Source organism: Amblyomma mixtum, chromosome 5, assembly GCF_055824585.1.
Source record: "Amblyomma mixtum isolate Tamu chromosome 5, ASM5582458v1, whole genome shotgun sequence".
In the NCBI taxonomy this organism is placed as follows: domain Eukaryota; kingdom Metazoa; phylum Arthropoda; class Arachnida; order Ixodida; family Ixodidae; genus Amblyomma; species Amblyomma mixtum.
Window position 1 is genome coordinate 70,847,753 of NC_143016.1, and position 21,807 is coordinate 70,869,559.

At 49.1% G+C, this 21,807-nt stretch overlaps 1 protein-coding gene across 5 annotated transcripts in view; it reads left to right on the forward strand.

Moving 5' to 3' along the window:
- Positions 1 to 21,807, forward strand: part of ninaC (STKc_myosinIII_N_like and MYSc_Myo21 domain-containing protein ninaC) — a 146,359-nt gene that overhangs the window by 100,296 nt on the left and 24,256 nt on the right. For 4 of the 5 annotated variants that reach the window (XM_089544952.1, XM_089544956.1, XM_089544954.1 and 1 more), the window contains 6 exons: positions 6,049 to 6,114; positions 10,372 to 10,462; positions 11,119 to 11,283; positions 13,090 to 13,206; positions 13,692 to 13,796; positions 17,663 to 17,746. In XM_089544952.1, the coding sequence (XP_089401078.1) occupies positions 6,049 to 6,114; positions 10,372 to 10,462; positions 11,119 to 11,283; positions 13,090 to 13,206; positions 13,692 to 13,796; positions 17,663 to 17,746 (628 nt within the window). The remainder of the gene's footprint in view (positions 1 to 6,048; positions 6,115 to 10,371; positions 10,463 to 11,118; positions 11,284 to 13,089; positions 13,207 to 13,691; positions 13,797 to 17,662; positions 17,747 to 21,807) is intronic. The other variant, XM_089544955.1, reaches the window with a different exon arrangement.

The following is a 21,807-nucleotide window of genomic DNA, read 5'->3' on the forward strand; positions in this document are numbered from 1 at the left end:
TGTAAATGACGTCACTTCCGGTAAAAGCATCAGTAGCTGCTAATGATATCGCATTGCTAACACATAATGAAATTAGATGTTGCTGTGAATTATTTTTAAGTGTATATGTAAGAAAATGAGGGGGAAACTTACTTTAAGGTATGTGGCTTCATGCCGTGCTTATGAACGTCACACTCGTAAACCATGCCTTACTGCGCTGCAACCAAGTTGGAAATGAACATTCCCAGCGACAGTGATAACCTAACATTCATTTTATTGCCCGGCGCAATTTCTTAGGTAAATTTCGACGACGAGCGGCAGCGACGCTCTTTAGTGGCACTAGGAATTACGAAATAAAGATGGCTGCGCTAGCAATAGGTTCGAAGGCGTATTGCGCGCAAAAATGAGCGCAAGAGAAGCACGTAGGGCCACAAAAGCGAGGAATTCGCAAATATTTGGACACTCACAGAGTGAAGTGGAATTGCCCTCCACCCCCCCCCCCCCCCCCCCCTTTTTTTTTCTCCTTCAGTAAACAATAAAAAATAAAATTCCATCAGGTAGGAACGTAATGCCTCTGCACAAAACGGAAACAGCAAGAGAATATCTGTCGCTTCTCGATCAGAATACTCATGCTATCTGGACCATGCTCCTATTATAGGGGCTCATGGGATCTAGCCCATATTGCCGGAGAGAGGGCTCGATCCCCCGCCAGGTGGTTCAAAATTTACAGACGAGTAACTGCGCAAAAATGGATCACTGCATACGAAGGACAGCCTCGTGAACCACACCAAAACAACTTGGTCAAATTTTTGGGGGATCCCCCAAGGTGGAGTAGATTTGCAATAATGGAGTAATTACACATTGACATCCACCCGAGCGCAGCCATACGGCCACAAAGGAAAGCTATGCAGCTTTCTCAGAAACTTCGCAGTTAAAGAAAAATTCGTCCTGGTCCGGGGTTCGAACCCGGGACCACCGGGCTCGAACGCCGGACCAGGACGAATTTTTCTTTAACCGGGTTCGAACCCCGGACCAGGACGAATTCTTCTTTAACTGCGAAGTTTCTTAGAAAGCTGTATAGCTTTCCTTTGTAGCCGTATGGCTGCGCTCGGGTGGATGTCAATGTGTAATTACTCCCTTATACCAAAACAACTTGCCACATTATTACAACGCGTTTCAGTGTAAGCCCGCTCTGACGTGAAGAAACGGCGGCGCAAAAGGGGGCACGTTCAAATCGCCAATCCGTGAAGAGCCGATGGTCGCGAGTTCGGGTATTTTCTTTTACAGCTTACAGAACGGTTATCCGGGTCTTACGGCGTGAAGGAAAAGCGTATCCAGCGAAGGGAGCGGCGGCAGCCGAACTGCTTCCAAGACCCGTATAACTCTGCAACTACCGCCCGCTAACAGAGCGGAAAGTGGTCATTACCGCGTCTGTTCTCGCCTCTGCTCCGGTTGTTTTACGGCGCGTCAGGGAAGCGGGACCACCGTGTCTCGTCCGTGGCGCGGAAGGCATGCGTGGCACATATGTGCGTGTTTGCGGGCGTATAATTCTGTGGCAGCAACAGCACGCACAGGAGATACAAACTTTATTAGTCGCGCAGAGAATAAGAACAGAACAGGGATACGAGGTAGAAGAAAGCGTAGCGTGAAAATGGAACAGCAAACGTGTCCTTGTAGCGCGTTCGTCGGGCAGACGAGAAGAACTTCCGTCATGGCCAGCGCCGACAGGGTCTCTTCCATGCGAGTTAACGTTACGGCACGGGTGACTCCATTTTGTGTACGGGATGCGTACCGAATTAAACTGGTTTAATTCGGTTCTGTGAACCCGCCCCAGAGCCAGGCTCTGGGGCGGGTTCACAGAACGCCATGAGGCCCTCAAGGGTGCCACGTTTCTCAACAGTCCCGAATGTGCACGCGTTCGCTGCTATTCTTGTCAGCGTAAACCAGGTGTGTGCGTAAAAGAAATTAAAGAAACACCGCTGCCTTATACGCGCGCGAAACACTGTGCCCCACCCCAACCCCTTTTCTTCTCTCGGTATTTCTGCGCCTACTTAATGAGGAAAACAAAATATATAAAGAAAAGGGTGAAGAAGGAAAGGAAATGCAGGAATACCGAGGCCAGCAATCAAGCTCGCACATGGAGCTGTCTTTCGGGCCAAGCGTTGCTCGCGTGAATAGCAGCCAGCCGCAGCTGTGGAAGGGCCGGAAGGCATAAAGAATGCCAGTTACACAGGGACAGTTGTCTGCTCCTTATATCTCCGATAACAGGAAACGTCAAAGGCAACGGCGAAAAAGAATAAGCGCAGACACGTCGATGGCTGGAGACTGGTTGACGCAGCAAGCAACGACTGGCTTATGCGTTGTGTAGCCGAGCTATACTTTGAGCACGTGGGAATGAATTGTGGCAAACCGCGTGTGCATCAGTGCATGTGCAAGGTTAAAGGTGCACTAAAGAGGAATCTGAACTAGTCTTTTTACCGCGAGAACTCACGTTCCGAGCATGCTTAAAAACTTCGAGTTATGGTCCTGTGCGGTCGATTCCCCTAATCTAAATCGGATTAAATGTCCCGGCTCCCGCCTTTTTTTAACTCAGCGCTGACGGTAGGAGGAGTCTACCAACGCGTGGAGTGCCTCTCAGCCAGTACCGTGTCGGCTTGCCGCTCTGCCATCGGCGGAGTGATACGTAGCGATCGGAGACAGCAAAGAGTCCGCGCGTATTTTTATTACCGTGGGCCTAATTTGACAGCTATCTTATCTCTGACTCGATCTATTCATTCATACAAACCTAGAAAACAAAATAAAGGCGAAAGCGAAGCCGCCACGCGGCTGCCTGAAAGGCACCCCACGCGTTAGTTGAATCCTACCTTTAGCGGTGAGTTCAAAAAAGTGCGGAAGCCGGGAAGTTTAATCCGAATTAAATTATGGAAATCGGCCGCACAGGACAATAATTCGAAGATTCTAAGAATGCTCGAAACGTGTAGATCGAGTTCCCGCAGCAGAAAGACGAGCTCAGATTCCTCTTTCGTGCACCTTTAACGACAGCTGGCTGGCTGTGTAGTACGATATTCCTTTCCACCAAGAATTATTTCAGTGGCCACTGGCTTTAAATACTATATCACTGAGGGGCAAAAGCTACATGTTACCTATGACTATAAGGCACGCCATTAGGTTTGGTTTGGTTTGGTTTATGGGGTTTAAAGTCCCAAAGCGACTAAGGCTATGAGAGACGCCGTAGTGGAGGGCTCCGGAAATTTCGACCACCTGGGGTTCTTTAACGTGCACTGACATCGCACAGTACACGGGCCTCTAGAATTTCTCCTCCAAAGAAATTCAACCGCCGCAGCCGGGTTCACGCCATTAGGTGTCTCGTAGCCTCAGTGCATAGCAGGAGCCTGCAGATAACTGGCAGAAGCTTTGCACGAAATGCGACTGGCGGAAGATGCTGTGCTTCAACTAGTGTGCTGAGGTCAAGCTATCGTTCAAGCATCCTGCGCATGCACGAGAGTGAAATAGCTGGGACAATAATAATGGCTTGAAGCGCATTTGGTAGGGGCTCTCAGGTCGTGACTAGCTGCTTACCAGTATCCCTCAGTATGAAAGTATGCGGATATTTCGGGAAGCTCCCGCGACTAACTTTTTTTTAATGGGCTTTTTGAGCTATATGAATGACTTCTGAAGCGTAGTAATATCAATGTTGGTGGAAATCGGAAAATAGGTGAACTATGTTAGCTAGTAAGCTCATTAACTAAGTTTTATTAGTTCAGTTTTAACCATTGCAGCTATGAGTCTGGTTGTAGTTAGAGATTTGTAGCTGGCCGTTAGTAGTAAGTATATAAGTTTTTAGAATTTCGAAAAAGTTGTTACCGTCGGTGCTGTGGCTCAACAAATTTTGGTCATCTCGCGCACGTTTCGAAAACCGCGCGTGTGTGGAGCGCGTACAGCAACGCCCACAAGGCACGTGACTCCGTGGCTATGCGCCACGTGCCCTTCTTCTCTGGGCCTTCGGCGCTGCGATGCTCACCGCCTATCGCTGCTTCAGCCCACATGGGAGAGCCTGAGAAGGTTACGTGAGATTTTCGCCGCGGAGTGACGTGTATTGGCGGGCGTTAACTATGCGCGCTCCTCACACGCGCGGTTTTCAAAAGGTGCGCGTTAAGGCCAGAATTTGTTGAGCCACAGCGCCGATGGTAATCACGTTCCCGAGATTATTAGAACTGACATGACCGTAACAAATGGCCAGCTACAGATTGCAACCAGGCTCCTAACCGTGTTATCCAAAAGCCAGCTATTAGAAATAACCACCTGAACGAAAGACGTAAGCTGCGTTGTGCTATGGACCGCCTAGATCCTCGCCCCTTCACAGAGGCCAAGATCATCGGTCCGTGGCCACAACCGTCGACTGCCATCAAGGCTTACAAGGCACTGTTTTGTTTTTTGCGAGAGGCGGCCTTGATTGACAGATTGTGACTGCGTTTCCCGTTCCTTACCGCTTCCCTCTTTAATCCCCTCATTCCCTTCCTCAGTGCAATGTAGCCAACCGGAAACCTTTCTGGTTAACATCCCTGCCTTTCTCCCCTCTCTGTATCTATCTTACTTACTAGTTAACCATTTTGTATGTTTTACCCGTTTACTAATGTCTGCCAACACTGTTATTATTATGCCTCAGAAGCCATCTTTATATCTCAAAAAGCCTTCTTTAAAGTTATTGTTGGGATAGTTGTATCTTGCCAATACTCACCTATGGGACAGGAACGTGGAGGCTAACGAAAGGCTTGTAATTAAATTTAGGAGAGTGCAGCGAGCTGTGGAGAGGAAAATGATAGGCGTAACGTTTAGACGGTAAGAGAGCGTAGTGGGTAAGGGAACAAACTCGAGTTAAGGACATTCTAGTTGCCATTAAGAAGAGGAAATGGGCGGGGGCAGCTGGCATGTCATGCAAAGAGCAGATGTCTGATGGTCGGTTAGAGTAACTAAATCGTTGCATGGAAGGTAAACGGGGGGGGGGGGGGGGGGGGGGGGGTACACAGAATGAGCTGGACGGATGAAATCAGGAGGATTGGACGTAGTTGGGCTGATGATAATGATGATAATGTCCAGGCCCCTGGCTTGAACTTCGCAGCATATCAGACTAACGGCTGACCAGGTACGTTTGACGCATTTCGGGAAAACCAAAAGTGTCACGTTAAATGGCGCCCTATAGCTCTGCTGCGCTTCAACGTTGGCAGTTAGTCTGCACCGCAGACGGCGCCGGGACTGAAAATTGAGCCCCACTGGCCTTGTCTGTGGGCGGCCTAGAATGCTCAGTTCACTTCTCCATCATCGCGGGTGCACCTTTGGGGGACCTTGAAACCACGTCTCAGGCTGGATGCAAATGATCGAGGCGTCGAAAAAGAACCAAAACAAAAAGAAGAAAAAAGACCGACCGCGAAAGAGCACGAAGAGCTAGGTCAAAGCGTCGGCGGTGCCGAAGAAGAAAGTCCTTGGATCGCGGCTTAATGGACTCGGAGGCACAATGGGTGAATCGTAACGGCTGTAATAACCCGCGCGTAAGACGTGGTGTGAACTTTTAGAAAGAAGCAACGAAAAAGGCAATGACACGAGAAACTAAACAAAAGAAAGGCAATGAGAGCAGGCAATAGGAGCAGTATCTCAAAACAAGAACAAGCAGCCGCGGCCAGCATGAAACGTGACCCGACGGGTGAGGAGGACTGAGTAGAAGGAGAGAAAGAGACGGAGAGAGAGAGAGAGAGACGAACGCAGGAGCGTGCGGCAGATGATGCCCCTAGGGAGAAAAAGAAAAAAGGAGGCGTGAGGTAAATAAGCGAGAATGGGCTGGACGCTTGGCACGCGGTCGCATCTGCTTCTCCTCGCCCTGAGAAGCGCCGGCGGCGCCGCTGAGGAAGGAGGCAGCGGCGTTGAGCGTAATGGGTCCGCCCGCGCCGCGCCGCTTCGTGCGCGTGCGGGCGAGCGTGCGAGTGCAGTGCAGTGCTCGTGATGTGCGCGTCGGCGTCGCGCGCGGCTGCTGCGCGGCTGAATCGAGCTGGCGCCTCTGCGACGACGACTACGCAGGAACCCGCCGCCCAAGCTGAAGAACCCGGCCGAGTGGTCCGATGACTTCAACGATTTCCTCTCAGTGTGAGTGCTCATAATTACAGCAGTGTTGCTCCTGCATGCTGGTGCTTCATGTTCGTTTGCGTTTCTTTTGTACGTTTTTGTATTTCCGGTGACAGAAGTGAGTGAGCCACGGATGCGGTTGATTCAATGCTCGGGATGAGTATCAAGTTCCCGGGCGACAGGCTGTGCTATTGAGTTGTATAATTATCAGGATAAGGGATGGGAGAAGTATCATCCTCATCTCTGAGAACCTTGGTAGCTCCGTTTGAGTGTTAAGCGCATGGATACACTGCTGAGAGGCAGACCCTGTGGCCTGAGAACTTTTGAGGCATCCTGTACATGACTATTTTACCGCGTGGTGACGGTGGTTCTTCGTTCTCTATCTTGTCTTGGTTTCGTGACGCCGGTGGTCCGTTGGCTTGTGTTCCCGGGGGTGTACAATCGTTGATAGCCCTCGTAAGCGCCGTGCTGCTCTCTAATGATGAATTGACACTTGAAGGCTTCTTCGGTCGTTTGCAACGTTGCCGATAATCAAAATCCTTGTAACGAAAAGAGAGTGATCGTAATTAACAAACAACCAGGATAAATAGGGCGGACTTACTGCATGATATCCTTCGTCTTAGCTGAGGTCTGTAAAAGAAAGAAAGGGAAAGGAGCATTAGCATCGGATCAAAGTAGTAGACACCTATTCCAGCTCTCACAGCAGAACTCAAACTGGCTGGTGATCTAGTGTCAAGCATCGCTTTATCACGTCAATTTGGCGCCCGTGATACCTAACGTTACTCTACCGAAGGCTGTGCGCTTTATAGGAGCAAAACACGTGCTTTCTTTTTGCTTAAGCGCCGTGCTGAACTCGGCGAACTGAACTTCGTTGACGTCGGTGCTCCAGCTGGCATCATTTATTCCGCTATGACGTTTGGCAGAAACAGGTGGCGTTTGGTCGTGGTTCTGTCATGCCGGTGTCGCAAGAAGACGCTCGGCGCTCTCACTGGAAATAAAAAAAAAAATGTCGTGCTCAAAACCCTGCACTACAGTTCTGCATTAGGGTACCATACGTACGAAAGGCCTGGAGCAAATGAGGTGTACTTGTGGTTCTATATTTAACAACTGCGTACGTACTTACTCGCGCTCGCGAAGAGCCGCGATGCATTGGGATCATGGCCAACTATAGGTTATCAGAGAAAATTAGCTTTCCCGTGGGGCTCACGCGCGCTTGAATGAGAGGCCGCACGCACGCCTATAATGGTGTCCCGTGCATTTTCGGCCCTCGCACAAGAAGAGCAGCGGTCCGGCGGCGGCGGCGGTGAGGTACTGGTTTTGTATAAAGGCTTGAATCGGGGCCACCTACTTCGCCAGTCGGTGCGGCCGGGCGCGGCTCTCGGCGAGGAGACGACGTGCTTTTCTACGGGCGCGATCCTCTTCACACCCTTGGCTGGACAAACCAGCGGGCAATCCCTATTGCACGCACCGCCCATATCTGGAGACAGTATCTCGACGTTGACGAAAGGGAGTTCGCAAACAAGGTTATTGCGTTGTGGGTAATTTGTAGGATGTGAACGTTAAGGCAAACAAAAGATGAGTATGTTTAAATATATTTCCTATTCATTATAATTAAATGGTCTGCAAGACATTATTAGATAGTGCGAAGAAGCAGAATTTTGCCTCGAAAGCCTAAAATAAATTGATGCGATTAATGCCTCTTTTTTAACCAAGTGAATTTTTCGTACCGATGGATACAGCAAACTATACTTCCTCACAAAGCAAAAAAATAAGCATTTAATTCGACACAACGTTTATTACTCCCTCCTTTCCACGATGTATTGTTTCTTTCTTGATTCCTTTCACATGAAATACATAGCAGAGCGTCCCTATGTCAGCCGCTTGATCCACCATGTGTGAAGCTCCCTCTTCCTACCTGCTGCATGCGATGTTTCTTTATCAAGGTCGTCCAGTGTTGTAATTAGGAAATAGTAATGCCACCTCAGCTTCTTTAAAATAAGGTTTTAACTATATAGCAGCATCTACTCGACTCGCTGATGTCAAGTCGCCATGGTGAAGAGCTGGTATTGCATATACCGGGTGTTTTAGCCGATAATTTCACGAATTCCTAAATATGGAGAATTCGAAATACAAAGAAAACCTTTTCGGGAACAAACTGTCAGCCGTGACAGACGTCAGTTACTGTAAAAATCATCCTTATTACTTAGCCAGTGAACTAAACTTGACTTGTTATCTTTTTATTCACGACAATCATGAGAAACAGCGCGTGGGGCGCGCATCAAGCTCGGTGCAAGAGTTATATGTGGCTTCCATTCTAAACAACATGCACTACGTCTGTATGGGAGTGAAAGGGAGTACACCTTTCTTACATAAGGGAGTGCACTAGAGGATAACTTTACTCCCTCTTGACTCCATTCTGTTTAGAGTGTAGGGCACGCAGTTGGAACGGCGTGCGCTGTTGCACCACGTCACGCGCATTCTTTTGCTTCGCTGTCAAGTGCGAGGAAAACAATGTTCAACTGAGGTCAACTTCGTGGAGAAAACAGAGGTCAACTGCGTGGTCGGGATTTTTATTGGCGCCAACCCCCGGACTGTTAAATTCTAATAAGGGAGCAATTACTCATTGACATCCACCCAAGCGCAGCCATACGGCTACAAAGGAAAGCTGTACAGCTTCCACAGAAACTTCGTAGTTAAGGAAAAATTCGTCCTGGCCCGGGTTCGAACCCGGGACCACCGCTTCACCGGAGCAGTCGCTCGACCATAAGCTCTCGCCCGACCATAAGCTCTCGCCATACCATAAGCTTGCCGTCCCGGTTAGCTCAATTGGTAGAGCGACTGCTCCGGTAAAGCGGTAGTCCCGGGTTCGAACCCCGGACCAGGACGAATTTTTCTTTAACTGCGAAGTTTCTGTGGAAGCTGTACAGCTTTCCTTTGTAGCCGTATGGCTGCGCTTGGGTGGATGTCAATGAGTAATTACTCCCTTATTACAAATCTACTCCCCCTTGGGGGATTCCCCTAAACATTTGACCAACACTAATTCTGTAGCTACTTAACTGGGAACATGTTTATAATGACTGACGTCCGTCGCGGCTGGCAGTTTGTTCCAGAAACGATTTACTTTCTACTTAATTCGAACTCCCTAAGAATTTTCCCGGTATATCGCGCACTTCTATAATGTGACACGATTCAGTCACTAAAGTCAAAGCATTAGAGCCGAATAGTGTGGTCGATGCCCGCAGTGGCGGTGATGCAGGTCTAGGACTAAAGACGAGGCCAACTCTTCAGACAGTCGCGAATATCCTTGGACAGCGGAAATTCCTAACCAGGTGCCAGCATGGCTTCTATGACCTCTGGCCATGAGACTCATCAGAAGGTGCCATAACTATCGCATTGACCGGTTCGCTTCGACATTCCAGCTTTCCAATAGCGTTGCACACCGGAAAATAGTATTCGGGAACGATGCTTTGGCTCGGGTCACCATTTGGCTTTGAATGCAAAGTAGAAATCTTTCACGTGTTGCATATGCTCCCCGTCGGCGGCAGCAGCATGCTGGCGGCGACGATAAAGACCGCTCGCTTCGGCTTTTCTGCGCACTACATCCGCTGTGGAGCACAGTGTACCCGTGTCACAGCCGTTACACTTGTATACGTACTTACTGATTTATGATGTTATTCTCTTCAAGTGAGTGTGCAAAATTTTTCTCTCGCAATATCGCAGACTTGCATTGCAAAACTGCGTTGCCGCAGTCGCTTGGCAGCGCCTAGCTTGCTTCGCAGCTGCAAGTCAAGCCGTGGAAGATTTTTCAAAAATAAAAAAAAAAAACAACGATGAACGTATTCTTGCCTGTGTCTGTTAGCGTCAGGATGTGATATGACGTACCATTCGCTGTTTTTTTTCTTTCTCCAAAAAGTTAAAGTGATTAGAGAATGCCTATGGCTATTTAAAATGGTCAAGAAAATTCTTACGGCTATAACGAAACATATTTAGGTCGGAAACTGTATTGCTCGCATTCTTGCCTCCTTAATTCTTCGCACGGAAAACGTTGAGAGTAAGGGCTAGTTCAGTCCGGACTGGTGAACAGGATAGGAGACTTCACTGTCGTTTATGGCAAGGCAGCGTTGCATATGTGCGCTGTTTTTTTTTCTTTAGGGCAGTCTTTCTGCTGTAGCCTGGGTATCCGCACAAGCGCGGTGATGAAGTGCAAATGCTGCACATTTTACTTTCCCGGTGGCTGCTTGCTCTTGTGGACTGCTCCACGTTCGATTTCCCGTGCAGGTGCTTGGTTAAGGATTACGAGAAGAGGCCCTTGATGTCGGACCTGATGAACCACAAGTTCATTGCTCAGGTCCCGAAGCATCCTGAAGAGGTACTCAGGAACTTCTTTCACGTTTGGTGCGCTGTAGACGCGTAAACTGTCATGATGCACAAAGCTTTGCTTGGAGACCACATCTGCATGGTGTGAACCGATCATAAATACTCTTGCTCGGCTATGCAGTCAATCACTTCAGACCTTCAACCTCGCCACGTAAATCAACGAAAATAAATAAAACAACTGGAGTGAGTTTAAAATCAGTGAGACGATAGTAACGAACCAGATGCAGCACAAGCCACGAGAACACATTTACAGGACACACTAAAACACTCCTGGAGTTAGAGAGGGTCCACCGCTGGTATTACCACCGTGCTTGTGTCTCTGTGAGCTGATGGCATGCATTCGTCGTCATGCTGTGTCTCGGGCACCACGTGTACAGCTTACTATATCACTGCTTCATTACCTCTCATCTCCACTCTCCCCTTCCTCTCTCAAAGCCTTAGGGCTGGCCTAAAATAAAGTTTTGCCCCTCCTTTCTCAAACACGTTTCTTTTTCACCAATGTGGGGTGTGGGGCCGGACTTTCCGTCAGGTCGATTTCACCAGTGTGGTGGGCGGAGCGCGACACTTTCATCATCTCGTCGACTAGCTTCTTCACGCTTTCTCACGTTAAAGGTTCTCTCCCTCTCTCTCCTCGGGGGTTGTGCCCAGATCCGCCAGGAACTGATGCGGATCCTGAAGGCCCAGCGCAAGGTCGGCTACAGCAAGCGGCTACCCGAAGTAACCACCAAGCATGGCCAGCTCAAGACCGACCGCAAATCCCGGCCCACGCCCATCCTCATGGACGACCTGTCCGCCCTCGAGACGCTCACCGAGGTATGCAGGACATCACCTTACACGTCACCGTGCATCCTAGAGCAATCTCGTGTGTTTCTTTCGCGCGCGCCCACAGCTTAACACCGGGGCTTGAAAGATGGCACCGCACGTTAAAGCGGGGCCCCGTAGAGCTCTTCGTTAAAATGCAGTTTCCTTTTTTCTGAGCCTTTCCCGCGAGAACCTCTGGTCGGATGGAAGCTGCGAAGGCAGGTTCGACGCCAGCAGGGGCAATGCCAGAAGGTCTTAGCCAGTGATGCGTGGATTTTATCCTTTCTTTTTCTGGAGCCTTTGTTGTAAAGATACGCTCGCGTACACGCTTTCTTTCCTCTTGCACAAACAAACCGGCCAGCGGTTACAGTGACGTAACATCAACCACCATGACGCAACCTTAACCACTAAGGGCGGTGAGTGGTCAAAAACAAACGCAGGAATCGCGTCAGTAGCACCCTAACGATCTAGCCGCCTTGTATGTCCCAGCAAGTGTCGATGGCCACCGTTCTTCCAAGCACCACTGCGAGTCGTAGCGCCGTGGTGGCTTTTCCAGCGACCGCGATGTTTCAAGGAAGAAAAATGCGTCGCGCTTTGGGGTTCTTTCAGCGTGCAAGGAGGCGACTCGGCATCACGTCCTTTCTTAAAATGCTCCTGTAGCGCAGGCTTAATTGCGGCGTACTGACCTGCTTATATCGGTGGTCTGGTTTTGAAATGATAAGATCTGGTCACTGAACCTAACGCAGCGTCCCATGCTTTGAGAGATGGACGCAGTTCTGCGAGATTAATATGATCCCGTGTGCGCGAACTGATGCCACTTTTTTTTCTGAGGTCTTGTGCTTACTGGTGAACTGCCAAGGGACGGTTATATTCAGACGATCTCGTTTGCTTGATGACTGTGTTGCAGGAAATGTGTTGCAGAAGAAAAAAAAATCTCATTACTTCTGCTGCCACCATCAACACGGCGTGGGCTTTGACGGGTATACAGACTTCAAAATTTGAGCGTGGAGGTTTTTGCTTATAACTTGATAGATACCATCAGTGCTCATTCAGCACAATTTAGAATTCTGGAACGCGCCCTAGATATAGTAAATGTGTTTTCTCTTGTGAGTAGTTTTGGTTTTCATTACGTCAAGTCAGGCGCCGCCTATAGGCATCGCTCTCTGCAACATTCTTTGGTATGCAACGAACTTAATCTCTCAAAATGTTTGCATACTTCCTTGTAAACCATAGATATAGTGTAGGTTAGGATATGTATCCGTCATTTTGAACCAGACTTACCTCAGCAGTACCGAAGAGTCGCCCGTCGCATCCATCGCCCAAACTCGTATCATATGCAAGACATCCAAAAGAAAGAGCTAATAGCTCTTTATTTCGTGCTACATACTGCACAGTGAATTTAAAACTTAGCCACGGATTCCAGGCAAGAAATTCCTTTCGCTTCTTTGTGTCTGTTATTAATTGGTGAAAACATCTCGCGCGATAGTACGCTCGTCTCATCTGTTTCTCACGAGCAATATATTTTAACTCTCAGTGTTTCGTGAGCAGATCCAAGACGGTCAGCCGCCTTAATGTTCGTTACGCTAGGCATGCCTGCATGAATGAATATAGAGTAAGTTGCGTAATTAAATAGGTGGTGTAGTTGACCTTGGAAACAGTGGAAAGGAGTGGCCATTGCACTTCGATGAGAAGATGACAGGTGACGGGTATGCGTTGGGACAGGTATAGCTGTATACCGGAGTCGCTGCAACATGCATTGTTCGTTCCACACACACAAGACGACGGCCAGGTTCTTTACGTCTCGTCTACTCCACGCAGGAGATCATCGTCGACCAGCTGTACCAAAGATTCATGCGGGGTCAGATATACACGTACATCGGCGACATCCTGCTCGCCATGAACCCCTTCCAGAAGCTTCCCATCTACTCCGAAGAGGTGAGACTCGCTGCCGCGCATCTGAAGAGCCGTGGCGCATTCACTGCCGCCTCTAATGGAATCCTAAACCATCCTGTCCTTACAGAATACCGCTTGATTTCGTCATGCTGTGTTGAAATATGCGATTAATACGGTTCACCGCTTCCCCATATCTTGCACGGTCTTCACCCCGATCAAGTTTTGTTTGTAGTATATCGCGTCTCTCGGTTACTTTCGTGTTTATATCTCTCTACCTTGATGGTCACACTGCCTCGCTACCCAGCTGATTCAGTGTAGTAGATATGTCAATTAAGAAATAGCGCATGAATTAGATGGATCCATTTATTAATTGTACAAAGTTTGTGCGCTTGGTACTCAAGTGCACTGTATGTCCCAGCAGTCAAATTTTATGAGAATATCAGTTGAAGCAGTCTTGCAGTTTATATAAGGCCTGTATACATGACCTGCCAGAGTTCAAGCAAGTATATGTACCGACACCGCCACAGGTCTCGCTGAGGTACCGGAACCGTGCCAAATTGGACAACCCGCCACACATCTTCGCCGTCGCTGACGCTGCCTACCACAGCATGCTGCACCAAAAGAGGAACCAGGTGGGATTGCTTGCGCAACGCTCCTTCATTTCCCGCGGTATCGAAGCGCTAAGTTTAGGGCAAAGATTACTGATGACCACTTCGCTCGCCTTGCCCTTGAGCACAGCATCTAGTCGCAACTATAATCCGGGATCGCAGCAATGTACAGTCTTTGTCAAAAGTAACCAGGCTGCATTGTTTGCTTCTAGTTTGTATAGTGGAGCCCTTGTGACTTTCCTAAAGATCAAAACGTGTTGGATGGTAAGAAGACCCCCAGTCCTTACCTTTAACGACCATTTAAGCTTCAGGGAAGCTGTAAGGGCTCCACTGTACGAGCTAGAAGCAAACCATGCAGCCTGGTTACTTTTGACAAAGACTGTACGTTTAGCAAGCTACGTGCTCGAGCACGTAGAGCGTGTAGAGCTTTCGACCAGCGCTCTACACAGCGCTCGAGCGACGAATTGCCCTGCAACGGAAGCTACTCCTTATGCGAGTATGTCGTAGCTGCTAATAACTAATAAACAACGCTTCTGAGGATGTGCATCCAGATATACCTACACGACATGCGGGCACGGGCGTTGTCTTTAGTTTCAGTTTTTATTGTCCGGCACGCTCTGGTAGAGCCCTCTAAACGGAAGGGAAGGGGAACGCCGGCTCTAATACGGAGTGTCCCGCGCAACTAGAGCGAAAGTTTAAAAAAGGCGAGGGAGCAACTTAAAGCATATTGGTGGCCACTCCACACAGCAAGTCTGAGTTGGTTTTTTTTTGTCTATTTTCTCCCAGTAATTAATGAGGATTAATCAGTGAAATTCGGTATTTAGAAGAAAATACAGGAAGGTGCAGGACGTTTTAGAAAAATAATAGTGCCCCGCCCGCACCGCTAAAAGCACAACGGGCTAGTGAAGATAATCAGCCAACTTCACTATAATCAGCCAACTTCACTATTCAGAAGAAAACTTGCAATCAGAAAGATGCAGGATGTTTTAGAAAACGCCTAGTTTAGCGGTGTATATCTTGCCATCTATCACGAAATTGCTCTTTCCTCATTCAAAGAAAAACAACTGAGAAATACTAAAAAAGGTCCCTTGGCTGCCCGTTCGCTTGCCGCTATGTTATCGCTACCAAACAAGCAGCTCACGAACGAATTCCGCTCCTGACCGACTCCGCTGCCTTCTAAAAAAGTGGCGAGGCTTCAGCGTCGCAAGCTCTAGCGGGTAATTCGTGCCAGGCGTCGGCTTTTCTTCGACCGCAGCTTTTCGGCATCTCTGAGCTGGTTATTGCCGTCCCGAACCGCTACTGCCGATGCGCTTGCTTTTGAAAACCGGTGGTCGGCGCGCGTGCACCGGTATATTTTTATACGCTGGCCCAAATTACGCGAGACACCCTTCGTGCAGCTTCGATGTGACGCGCACACTGAAGTCGTACATTGAGGTCGCGTATTTCTGGCAGAAGATGCGCTGCCGATAACGCCGTGGTTCCAGCGCAGAGTGTCAAAAATTAGGCGCACAACTATGGAGGAAACAAAAAAAAATTAGCAGAGCTATAAGCTTTCCGGCTTAGCGCATTATTCGGCGAAATTCGGTTGGAATTAGCGGTGTTTCCGGCAGGTAAGGACGCACTGGCGCGTGCACGCAACGAGGACGGTATAGCGCGCTGGCATGAGCATATTTACAGGCATTTTATGCCCGCGAAAAGCCAACCTGATGCACAAATAGCTATATACTTGGCTTTGCTTTTCTATTTCGCGCATTTTTAGCTGCTTGGCTTCGCCTCTCTCTTCTATCTTGTTTATCTATTTGGCTTTGGTCTGTTTGTTTTGAGCACAATTAGCTACCTGGCCTAGCCTCTCTGTTTCGAACTCGTTTGGCCATTGGTTTTCGCCGCTTTATGAGCCAGCGCCACCGCTAGCGGTGCGGTCTTGCACGTCCGGCTCGGATATCAGCACGATTTCGACTTTCCCGTCGGAATTGGTAATATCCACTTCCGCTAGCATGGCGAATCTACCGATGTCCCACGGCGCGCTCTTTTCGCGAACATCCGTCGTGGACTTCTTTTCTTCGTACCTCGTCAACGCGGCGTTGAGTTCCGCAGCTGCGTCTTTTGAGGAAAGGAAATACCCGGGTGCCCCGGCTCAGTAGCCGAGCGCGCTAACCACTGAGCCACCGCGGCGGTAAAGGAAACGGCGCGGTAACTGTCTCGGTGGCGTGGCGAGAAAGACAGGGTGGAAAGGAAAGACAACAGCGCCGGCGGTGTAGGCAGGAAGGTGGGAGTGAAAGAAGAAAGAGAAAAAGGTGCTGCAGCTTGCCGAGGCTCCGGCGCAGCCCTCCACTACGGCATCTCTTTCTCCCCTTCCTTCTTTCACTCCCTCCTCACTCTTTTCCCTTATGGCGCTGTTCTGTGTCTTTTGAAAGATTCATGGCTGACCACGACTCCCGTTCTCAGCAATGCAGTCACCTAAGTTGTTCTCCGTGTATCCGCTTTCGCAATTTCGTTATTCTAAGCGGCATTAAACTAAAGTGTAGTTGGCAAAGTTGACTTCGTAGATAATGCAAACAGACACTGAGACTAAACGGCGAACATTTTCTGAAATTCGTTTAAGCAACATATCACGCATGTAGCGGATCCTAGAGCTTTGGAAGCCCGCCGTTCTACGGAAGGTACCTGCTAATGGTGGTGGTTGCTAGTTAGGCAACGTAATACCATTGGGTTCCGCCCGCCGCAGTGGCACAATGGTTAGAGCGCTCGGCTACTGAGCCAGTGTACACAGGTTGGAAATCGACCGCGGCGGCCGCGTTCCGGTGAAGGTGAAAGGCGCCCGCGGCCTGTGTGCTTTCACTCTTTCCAGTCGACAGGAGGTACAGTGAACGGCGGTAGTAAGAGCCGTTGTTTATTTTTGAGTAAAGGAACGGCGGAACAGCTGTCTGGCTTCACGGTGGACACCTCGACCTCAAAAGTGTAACGCATTACGGCTTCCGTTGTACCCCATAAATGCTTTATGCAAAGCTACAGCTTTCGCTGTAAAAAAAAAAAGGAAAAAAAGAACTCGGGAGATAGCGTGGCGTCACGAGTCGGGCCTTCGCAAGGCAAGCTCTCTTGAGGCCATCCATTTCCACTTTCTTTCCCCGGAAATCGGCTAAAATCTGCTCTCAGTGAGGGGCGATAACGCGCCACACAGGACGTCGCGTGAAGCTGAATTTCTCGCTTTTATTTTGTATTACTAGGCTTCAAAACTGTTGTGTGACGTTCTGTCCTGAGCTTTTTTTTTTTTTTTGCACTCAACAGTGGCGCCTTCTGTGCATTCACAGCACTTTTGCCTACGCAGCTCTTGTGTCCGTATCCATGCTGCGGAAAGAACGGTCGTACTCAGTACGTGGCTTAGGCGGTTTGCGAAGCGGTAACCATGATCTGAGCTTTGTTTATTTTTTTTTCTCTAGAGTTAACGCAGCCTTTGTAACCCTAGGTTACCGTATTTACTCGAATGTAAGACGCGATTGCTTACTAGTAATATGAAGTGAAAAGCCACACCTTGCGTTACACTAGAATCAATATTTTTGAATATTTCAATTATAAATTTCTCCCTTTTCGTGTGCCAGCAAAGCGGCCATCGCGTTACAATTGTGGTCGCGCTGCATTTTCGTAAGTACAGTAATTAGGACCTTACCATGTCGCCATTAAAACCAGTATGTCTCGAATCTGTGAATGTGACATGAGTGAATGAAGTGTGCAGGCGGCTAGAGGCTCTCCTCACCTGCAAGAGTAGCTAACGATGTTGTGAATGAGGAAAGGGTGAAATTCTGCCCTTAGTTCTAGTATAAATATCCAGCGATACCAACCCAGCTACGGTGCGAATCTGCTGGACGCCATTGGATCCCTCCGTTCCCTTGCAGTGCATCGTCATCAGTGGAGAAAGCGGGGCCGGCAAGACCGAGAGCGCCAACCTCTTGCTCCGGCAGCTTGTGGCTCTGGGAAAGGTGCGTGGCAAAAAGACTCATGGGACATATATGGATGCCGGTTCTGTTGCATATGTCGCCAGTGGGCCTCCTTCCGTCCAGGCCCCACTCTGTGTCGGAGCTCATAAGGGAGAACTTGTGTGCGTGCTGGTTAATAAACCGACTAACTGACATTCTATCTCGCACTGTCACCGTCGTAATTGAAAACTCTCGCATTCACCTACTGGGCGTGTACCTTAAGAGGCTTGTTTCTTACAGTTCAATACAGAAATTAGAATGAGATATTAAAAGAAAAAAGAATAATATTGTCCATTCCGCACCGCTTAAAAGTTCGATACCGTACGGAAGGAACACATATATACAACAATCGATGGACGGACTTTTAAACTAGGCAGAACCCTTTGGGGCAGAGCAGTTAGGCGTTCCCTTGCTAATGAACCAGGCTGTACGTAATACTCCGCCTGGCTAAAAAAAAACACGCACAAAAATAATGCCGCCCATGCGGTGCGTCGCGCAGCGCGGCACTTGTATATTCACCGTTCTGAGCAGCCAAAGTGAGATAAGCCAAAGTGGGTGAGGCATGCAGTTTCGCATTTAACACCAGGCGCTCACTAATAGATGGCCACTCTGTGCCGCTACTTTCGCGCGCACCTCTAAATACAGATGTTAATGAGTGCGTCGTCGGTCATAAAATTCGAAAATTCTCCCATTGGGTGGAGGGAAGTGGCGTGACCAGACCGGCGCATTTTCATTGGCTGGAGGGACTGACGTCAACAGACCGGAAGTGACTTTCCTTCAGGTAAAGGCATCAACAGCTGCTACTGCTACCGTACTGCATAGATCGGCGCACTCACTCATGAGTGCACTCATATCGCCTCACTCACACTCACACTCACGTCTGTGAGTGTGAGTGTGAGTGAGTGGTCGTGAGTGCGAGTGGACGTGAGTGTGAGTGCGAGTGAGTGGATATGATTGTCGGTAATCATGAGTGTGAGTGCGAGTGAGGGGACGTGAGTCTGGGTGGCCATGAGTGTGAGTGCGACTGAGTGGTCGTGAGTGCGAGTGGACGTGAGTGTGAGTGCGAGTGAGTGGATATGAGTGTGGGTTGTCCTGAGTGTGAGTGCGAGTGGACGTGAGTGTGAGTGCGAGTGAGTGGATATGATTGTCGGTAATCATGAGTGTGAGTGCGAGTGAGGGGACGTGAGTCTGGGTGGCCATGAGTGTGAGTGCGACTGAGTGGTCGTGAGTGCGAGTGGACGTGAGTGTGAGTGCGAGTGAGTGGATATGAGTGTGGGTTGTCCTTAGTGTGAGTGCGAGTGGACGTGAGTGTGAGTGCGAGTGCGTGAATGTGAGTGAGGGTAGTCGTAAGTGTGAGAGTGAGTGGACGTGAGTGTGAGTGGACATGAGTGCGAATGCGATTGAGTGGATGTGAGCGTGAGTGGAGGTGAGTGCGTATGATTGATGAGTGGATGTGAGTGGGCGTGAGTGGCAATGAGTGGTTGTGAGTGGATATGAGTGGTTGTGAGTGGCAATGAGTGGATGTGAGTGGTGGGTGGAAGCGACAGCGAAGTCGGTCACCCATGTTTCGTGACGCTGATGCCCGCTTAGCTATTTTCATGTTGTTGACAGCTGCGGGAAGCAAATATTCACTACTGAAGGCGCTCGAGGCATCATAAGGCATCATGCCGGTGTCTTTGAACAACCGAAGGAAAGGATTCCGCTGGCACGGGAACGGCAATAATTCGTTGCTTTTGTAGTTCACCATTGGCACGGGCGCAGGCCCTTCGCGGATGCAATGAGCCGCTACAAGTTTTTTAAGACCCTTTATCGAATTTCGAATTGCCAGTCCTGAAAATATAGATATATGTATCTTGCCACGCTCCCCGCATGGCTCGATCTCGTGTACATATGAGTTACAATGCTTACTGCTGAAACACCGACTGTCCGCTGCTCGGCAATAAATACCGTAAGTTGGGACCTCGGGTGCTGCAGTGGACTTAGGTTTTTTTCTTTGCCCAGGTGTGCGCATTGCAGAGCTCTCCTCTGGCCGTAATTTGTTCATAGGCTCTGACCCATGCCGTAACCCGACCTCCTTTATCCCAGGTCTTGAACTGCACAAACCCGGCTCAAGCCCGGAAACGACGCGAAAACCAAGTGCGCTTTTCGGTAACGCCAGAGGATTCTTGTTTCTATCATGTACTTTAAAGGTGCACTGAAGAGGAATCTGAACTTGTCTTTTTGCCGCGGGAACTCGATCTACACGTTTCTAGCATTCTTAGAAACTGCGACTTATTGCCCTGTATGGCCGATTTCCCAAATTAAATCCTATTAACGGCTGGCTCCCGCCCTTTTTTTCAATTCTGCCTCGTACGGTGGGCGGAGTCGACCAACGCGTGGAGTGCCTTTCACCCAGTCCCGTGGCGGCTTGCCGCTCTGCCATCGGCGGAGTAATACGTAGTAGTCCGTAGTAGCAAATAGTCCGCGCGTATTTTTATTTCTGCGGGCTTATTTTGCGGCTATATTATCTGCGAATGAAACTATTTATTCATGGAAACCTAAAAAACAAAATAAAGCGAAAGCAAAGCCTCCACGGAGCTGGCTGAAAGTAACTTCACGCGTTGGTCGACTCCGCCCATCGTACGAGGCAGAATTAAAAAAAAGGGCGGGAGCCGGACGTTAATTCGATTTAATTAGGGAAATCGGCCATACAGGGCAATAAGTTGCAGTTTCTAAGAATGCTAGGAACGTGTAGATCGAGTTCCCGCGGCAAAAAGACAAGTTCAGAATCCTCTTCAGTGCACCTTTAAAGAGCCCAGCGTCGGAAATCAAGCATGTGGTTTTTATAATTCATTTTTTGTATGCATAGCATCATGTATGGTAATGCCTTTGACGCCCAAGGAGATATCCAAAACGGCAGTATTTTATGTTTTAATTTGCGCCAGAAATTATTGTTTCGTGCTGATGGTGGTAGTGAAGTTCGCGGTCCTGTGCATTCTTTGTCGCGTCCGGGTTCGCGATAAAGGAATGTCCATTGAGTTTTTTTTTTTTCTGCCCTCCGCGCAACTGCAGGGAGGGGGATGAGTCATACTGGCTGCCCAGCGGTATAAGGGGAGGGGGATAGCGACGGATTCCGAGAATAAGGGAAAGGTCAGTCGCATCCCACTGTGCACGTTCTTGCGGAAAGGAGGATCCTCGTCGTGTAGCTTTTGTCCCATGTCTATGGCAGCACGCATTGACAGCTTGAGGCGCGGTCAACGGGACATTGCCACGCTAGCTACAGGCTTGAAGACACTATGTAAGTGACGGTACTGAACAGGTGGGCCTTGCTCTTCTGGTGACTTTCCCCGAACCTGAGTTTACCAGAGGTTGAACCAACCTGCACCGTGGGAAATCGAGAATGTTTGCGAAGCTCGCGGGACGAAGGGAGAAACCTCCGAAATCTTGATGGTGGGTTTCGCTTAAAAGTATCGTGCAAGCGAGTGCTGCTAAGGCACTGAAGAAAAAAAACATACGACGCCACAGCCAAAAATGTGACCAGAAGAGAACAGAAAACTGAGGGCGGCGGGCGGAAGGTGGGCCAGGAGCTTTTCACAAACAGGTCGAAGGGTGCCGACATATTCGACTCTGGACTGTGCTCGCAGAACAGGAAAGAGTTGAAAATTAAGCTCCCCCACGCTCTCCCCGGAGTCCAAAAAAAAAAAAAAGTTTTTTCTTTGGTCATGAATAGGCTCCCGTCAGCGTCATGTAAGCAGAACTACGCCATTGGCAATATGAGTGGGTGGGGGCTGCCCTGCCAAGTCAGCAACTGAATACAAGCTTCCGCTGCATGTATGCGAGGCTTGGTTCTCATTTGTGCCACCTAATCTTCGGCATTTGGCGAGTGAAACAGAAATGAGCTCGGTTATTGCGATTTTGTTCATTTTTCGTGTACAGCAAGGGGATTAACTTCTGTTGGCACGCACCGATTTCAGCAGTCTTACCCTAACTGATATCTGGAGAGCATGAGGCATCATTTGAAGCAGATACTACGATTTCCACCAAGAACTTCTGGATAGCGCTTTTTCCCAGTAAAGTCATATCAT